Here is a 5,706-nt window from a genome sequence, read left to right on the forward strand (position 1 = left end):
ATTATTGTTTTATTAATTTCACCGAACTACAATCACTTCTCGTTTATTCTTTCTTACATTACCTTTTCGTTTACACGTTATTTGAAAAGGAAATTTACAAATTCGTACAAAGGAATTTACAAAAATGTAAATGTGCATTCGTCTTTTTACGTTACACATAATTTGCCTGCATTTACGTTTCATTCACTAATCTCTTTAAATAACAAACGACAGATGATAAAAAGTATGATTTTATTTGTTACGTCTTGTTTATTTGCTATTATTATGCGCAGTTTCCTGCGATGCATGGTGACCTACTTGTTCGGAGTTTCGTAGTACAAGCGTAGCGCGTAGCCACCGCTAGCGCGGGAACTCGGCTGGCAAACTCGCGCTCTGATTGGTCGCGGTTTTTCGTTAATATCTCCTTAACAAAGCCTCAGTTTAAATTTTTGCTAAGGAAAAAGTTGTTCCAATTCACCCCCCGAGTGCCACATTTCCGGGTCGGAGGACATTTTTGGGACACCCTGTATATATATATATAAATGTCTTTTCCCCCAGAAGGATATCTTTATGAAAACAAGATCTGCAAACTAAATAAAGCATTACACGGGCTAAAGCAGGCTTCATTAAAATGAAATCAAAGATTCTCAGCGTTCTTGAGATCAAAAGGTCTGAAAGCTTTAAAGTCAGACCAGTGTATCTGCATGAGTGAAACTAGTAAATTGATTATCGCAATCTATGTTGATAATGGATTAGTAATGGGGAACAATAAAGAAGAAATAGAAAGTATAATAAATGAACTTAAAAAGGGAATTCAAAATGATAGTTGAGGAGAAACCGAAGACATTTGTTGGTTTTGAGATGGGAAGCGCACAGGGAAAACTACAGCTGAAACAAACAGAATACGTGAAAAAGATATTGGCAAAATATAAAATGAATGAATCAAAACCAGTTTCTGCACCTGCAACAAAAGGTGAAATAGAGGAAGAGAGAATACAAACTACATATCCCGTAAGAGAAACTGTAGGAAGCTTACTATATTTGAGTAATAAAACTAAACCAGACATAAGCTTTGCAGTTAATAAAGCTAGTAGACAAGTGGACAAACCAACGAACAAACTGGTGGCAGCCATAAAACGTATACTGAGATATCTGAATGGAAAACAAATTGAGACAATAGAATATCAAAAGGGTGGAAGAAACGAACTGATGACCTACTGTGATTCGGATTACGGAGGAGATGAAAAAACTAGAAGGAGCACTACAGGGTATGTCATTTTTGATAATTCACATTTATTTTTATTATTATTATTATTATTATTATTACATACCATGCTTGGTAAAATACATCATCCACTGTGTGTTTACAAAGATTGAAGAGCTATATATTTATACAATATTTAAAATTTGATCACATTTATTTTTATTATTATTATTACATACCATGCTTGGTAAAATGCATCATCCACCGTGTGTTTACAAATATTGAAGACCTATATTTATACAATATTTAAATATTACTTGTTTGTTATACGGGCACATATATGTATAAAATATATTTCTATTATAAGATTTAATTATGCACGAAATGAATACAGACTACACTTACAAGAAGTATGTAATATACATGTAGTTAGTACATAACTGAATACACGGACTATACAAAGTTCACAGAACACACAGAATATATACACGTCAAATATATATAATATCATATAAAGAATACAAATATCATACGTAAGAGTATTAAAAATTTTACAAAATATACAGAACAAAATAGTATACAGAATATGAGGAATATACATACAGAGTGTCTCAAAAGTGTCTCTCTTCCGGGAAATAAGGGGTTGCTGGGGTGATTTGAAACCACTTTTTCCTTAACGAAAATTTTAGCTGCGGCTTTGGTAACGAGATATTAACGAAAAACCCGAACCAATCAAAGCGCGAGATTGCCGGCCGAGTTCCCGCGCTAGCGGTAGCTACGCTTGTACTATGACGCTCCGAACAAGCACGTTGGCATGCATCCCAGGAAACCGCGTATACTAGGAAAGAAGAAAAACATAACAAATCGAACTTCTTATCATCTTCCGTTTGTCATTTAAAGTGATGAATGAATGAAACATAAATGTAAGAAAATCATGTGTAACGTAAAAAGACGAATACACAATTATTTTAAATTGTAAATTTCCTTCTCAAATAACGTATTAACGAAAAGTTAATGTAATAGTGATCGTAGCTCGTTATTGACATAAAAATCTGTAGTTCAGCAACGAGCTACAGTGATACTGATTACAAATAATTGTCTTTAAGAAACCCGAAGAAAAATGTGCGTACGGAAACTTGCAGCATTATTGGCGTAAAAAAGTAATCGGTTGCGTTAAATTAAAAAGAAAATAATCAAGAATAAATTGAATAGAACTCACCCTTTCGGAAATCCACCTGCAGCTTGTAGAACTGTGTCAGTAGGTCACTGTACCGATCCTGCTCATCGACAAACTAAATGGTTCATGGTAGGTGACAGCTAGTCCACAGCTGATCGCAGATATACGGCACCACCGAAAGACGTAGTGACAAGTGCGGTCGGGTCAACTCACTGACGGTGTTTATTTCACTGTATAGTCACTAAAACTGTTCACTTGTCAGAATCATATTATTTACTTTACACAGTTTTGTTATTTATCGTGTTGATCCTACGTTACTTTATTGTTATAGAGGTGTAGGGGCGTTGGAAAAATGAGAGGGCCCAAGCGGGATTCGAGCTCACGACCCCCGGCACCGAAAGCAGAGACTCTACCCACTACTCCACGGAACCCTCCTATTTTCCCAAGATGTTATTTGCTCCTTTGTTGGGTATGAAGTTCCCGATCCCACAGAGGCATATGTTGTTCCTACGTTAATTTATTGATAGATAGATAGATAGATGTTCTTTATTTCAGCCTCACAGCCAAGAAATTTGGACTTGGTTTACACTTATCCTACCCTTATATTACTAACTTAACTCACTTATTCTTCTCGTTCACTCTCTCTTTTCGTTTCCTCTCTATCTTAAACTCTAACTTAACTCTTACTATTTATTTCTTATCGCCCTATTGCACATGTCTTTCTCCTCCCTCTTTCTTTGTTTCAAATTCCTAAGCCATTCCTCTATCTTCTCGTCCTTTTTTCCACTTACCACGTCTTCTAACCTAACCCCTCTCTCCATTTTCGTACAATCTGTCCCCGCACAGATCACAACTTCTTCCCTCGTCCTTTTCCCAATATTTGTTCCATCTTTCTGTACTTCCACACCTTACTCGTGCTACTAACTGCTGGCTTTCAACTCTTCCTTCCTTACTTAAATATTCCGCTAACCCTTGTTACGACGCATTTTGCGCCGTGCCCATTCCCGCCCGAAGTTTGACTCGGGCGCGGAAGAACCGAGAACCGGACCGCCCCTCCGCTGCTCCCTGCCTGCACGAAATAAGGTCAAAGCGCTCCTGGAGGATTTATAGAGGAATAGTACCGTTAGAATCTGTACTAACCACGTGGTTATCTCGCGCCGAGTACCGCTCGCGATTGCAGGGCCGTCACGATAGGGGTCAAGGCAGGGCCAAAGACGCAATATCGCCCGTACCCACCGACTCTGCTGCAGGGACCGCCCCGGAATCCCGTCGAGCGGCCGCTCGACCGGATAAGGGTCCTATCCCAGGGGGATAGGACAGGAGGAAAAAGGGCCTGCCCTCGTCTCGAGCCTGGGCTTCGAGAGGCGCTTGGTCGGCCGAGGGGGCAACAGGAAACCACCCACCGGATAAGGATCGGCGACCCGGACGTCTTCCTCCGCAGAAGGACCCCACGATGGAGGAGTCAGAGGGCAGGAAACCCGTGAGGAGTCGCAGCAACCACGTAGGAGGATGTCAGACTGGGCTCCTCACACAAGGGAAGCGATCTCCGTGGCCAGGGGATCCTTCCTTGGCGTGTCGTCCCTAGGCCGAAGGAGCATGGCTCCACAGGAGTCACGGGGGGGGTACGAGGGGCAATAGGACTGCTTAGTGGGGGGCCCGCTAGATCCTCGCGCCGCGTAACGAGCCCCGAAATCGTCACTTGAGTGGCCCGTCTTAGCGAGTTAAGTCGTAATACCGTATCGCGCGTGTACCGAGACCCGGCAGGAAGCGAGATCGAGAGGAGGATTATCGACCACTGTAAGTGAGCTCTCTCTTCTGTTCTCGTACGGCAATCTAGATCTCGTTTGCCCGATTATGTCGCGATCGGGGGATTAATATCGTATCTCGCTAGCGCACGCGGGACAGCCACGGCGGTTCCTCGGGAATAGTAATATCGAAAATTCCGGGCAGCTTTCCTCCAGGACGCAGAAGCTACGCGACTGCCGCTCAAGTCATTGTACCTCATTATGTTATCGGCGGTATCGTAGTACCGCCCGACGAAGAGTAGAGTCTCGTACCGGAATCCGGTGATACCGAAGGCGCGGGCCGCGACGATAGTCGACCGCTGAATTGTTTTTCTTTCCGTCGCTACACCACCAACACCTGTTGTAACGCGGTCTCGTCAGAGGCCGGCGAAAGAAAACGGAAATAAATTGTTATTTGCTTTGTTAACTCCTTCTGAACGTTGATTTTTCGTGTCTGTGTCGTCCGACGGGAATCCTTGTCGCGAGGGAAGTCTATCGTTCCGGTATTTGCGAACCCTGGAAACCCTCGTCTTGTGACCATCCGGTGGAGGGTGCTTTCTCCTCGGTCGTTCGGTAGAGTTCAACCCCTCGGTAGGGGCAGGTTTCGGTCCGATACTCGGGGAGTATCGGTCGGTACGGGAAAACGTACCTGGCGCCCGGAAAAACGGTCGGCGGGATTCGCGGGGACGCGAACGTACGCGGAGACCGGGGGGAAAGCACTTTGTTCGTGCCGTGTGCCGGCCACGCGACCGACCGAAATCGCGGGCAACGTAACACCCTATTGTTCTCATAAATTTGTATCTTTGGTTGTACTTTGTTTTCTCTATTTTCCCATCCTGTTCCTGTTGCTGTATCTCTAGGCCTCTCCTCCCGAGTTTCTTCTCAACTTCCATTCCTTCTCTCCTCAGTACATCCACTCCAGCTTGACTCAATCCATTCTTTTTTAAATAGTCTTCCCTTTCTTTCCCACTTCCTGTTTGCTCTTCCCCTCTTTCTTTCTCTTCTAAACATTCTCTAACAATTTTTCTCCCACCTCTTTTCCTCACTTCCTCCTCAAACTTCCAAGCTCTCTGTCCTGTTATCACTTTTAACTTCGCTTTTTTCGTTTCCTCTAGTACTATGTAACCCGGTGTTCGTCTATCTATTCCGAGCGTCCACTTTATATACAGTGAGTTACTTTAATATTCGGACACTTTAAAACTTTCACTTTGTCGCACTGTAACTTTATTCGTGATAAGGATGGAAATTAGTGACTTATAAATTATATTATTACAAAGGGTCTAGTTTACAAAAATAACTACATTAATTATGTATGTAGTTCGTAACACTTATTATATTTTCTGTTTTAAACAAAACAATGTCTGATTTTACGTTACTTTAATATTCGGACACTTCAGAAAATTGATAACACTGTTCAAACGTAAAAATTTTTGAAATTTTCATCAAGCTTTTCTGATAGATCTTTATGAGCTGAATACGAATCTACAAACCGTTTCTTTCCAGCACGTCCAGTTTTTGAAAAAAAAACAATTTTGTGAAAAAATTGCATATTTTCAACTTTG

The 5,706-nt window shown here is 42.0% G+C and overlaps 1 protein-coding gene across 1 annotated transcript; it reads left to right on the plus strand.

The window, feature by feature from the left end:
- Positions 1 to 798: 798 nt before the first annotated feature.
- Positions 799 to 2,716, plus strand: LOC107186322 (uncharacterized mitochondrial protein AtMg00810-like). The gene is made up of 2 exons (XM_015574164.1): positions 799 to 1,247; positions 2,692 to 2,716. Exons 1-2 carry the CDS (start codon positions 799 to 801, stop codon positions 2,714 to 2,716), a joined length of 474 nt encoding a protein of 157 aa, XP_015429650.1.
- Positions 2,717 to 5,706: the final 2,990 nt, after the last annotated feature.

The sequence above is a fragment of the Dufourea novaeangliae genome, unplaced genomic scaffold (assembly GCF_001272555.1).
Source record: "Dufourea novaeangliae isolate 0120121106 unplaced genomic scaffold, ASM127255v1 scaffold82, whole genome shotgun sequence".
Lineage (NCBI taxonomy): Eukaryota > Metazoa > Arthropoda > Insecta > Hymenoptera > Halictidae > Dufourea > Dufourea novaeangliae.

Coding starts and splice junctions, on each gene's coding strand:
- LOC107186322 (XM_015574164.1), top strand. CDS start 799: ATGATAGTTGAGGAGAAACCGAAGACATTTGTTGGTTTTGAGATGGGA. Junction 1,248..2,691: donor ACTAGAAGGAGCACTACAGG/GTATGTCATTTT, acceptor TTATTGTTATAG/AGGTGTAGGGGCGTTGGAAA.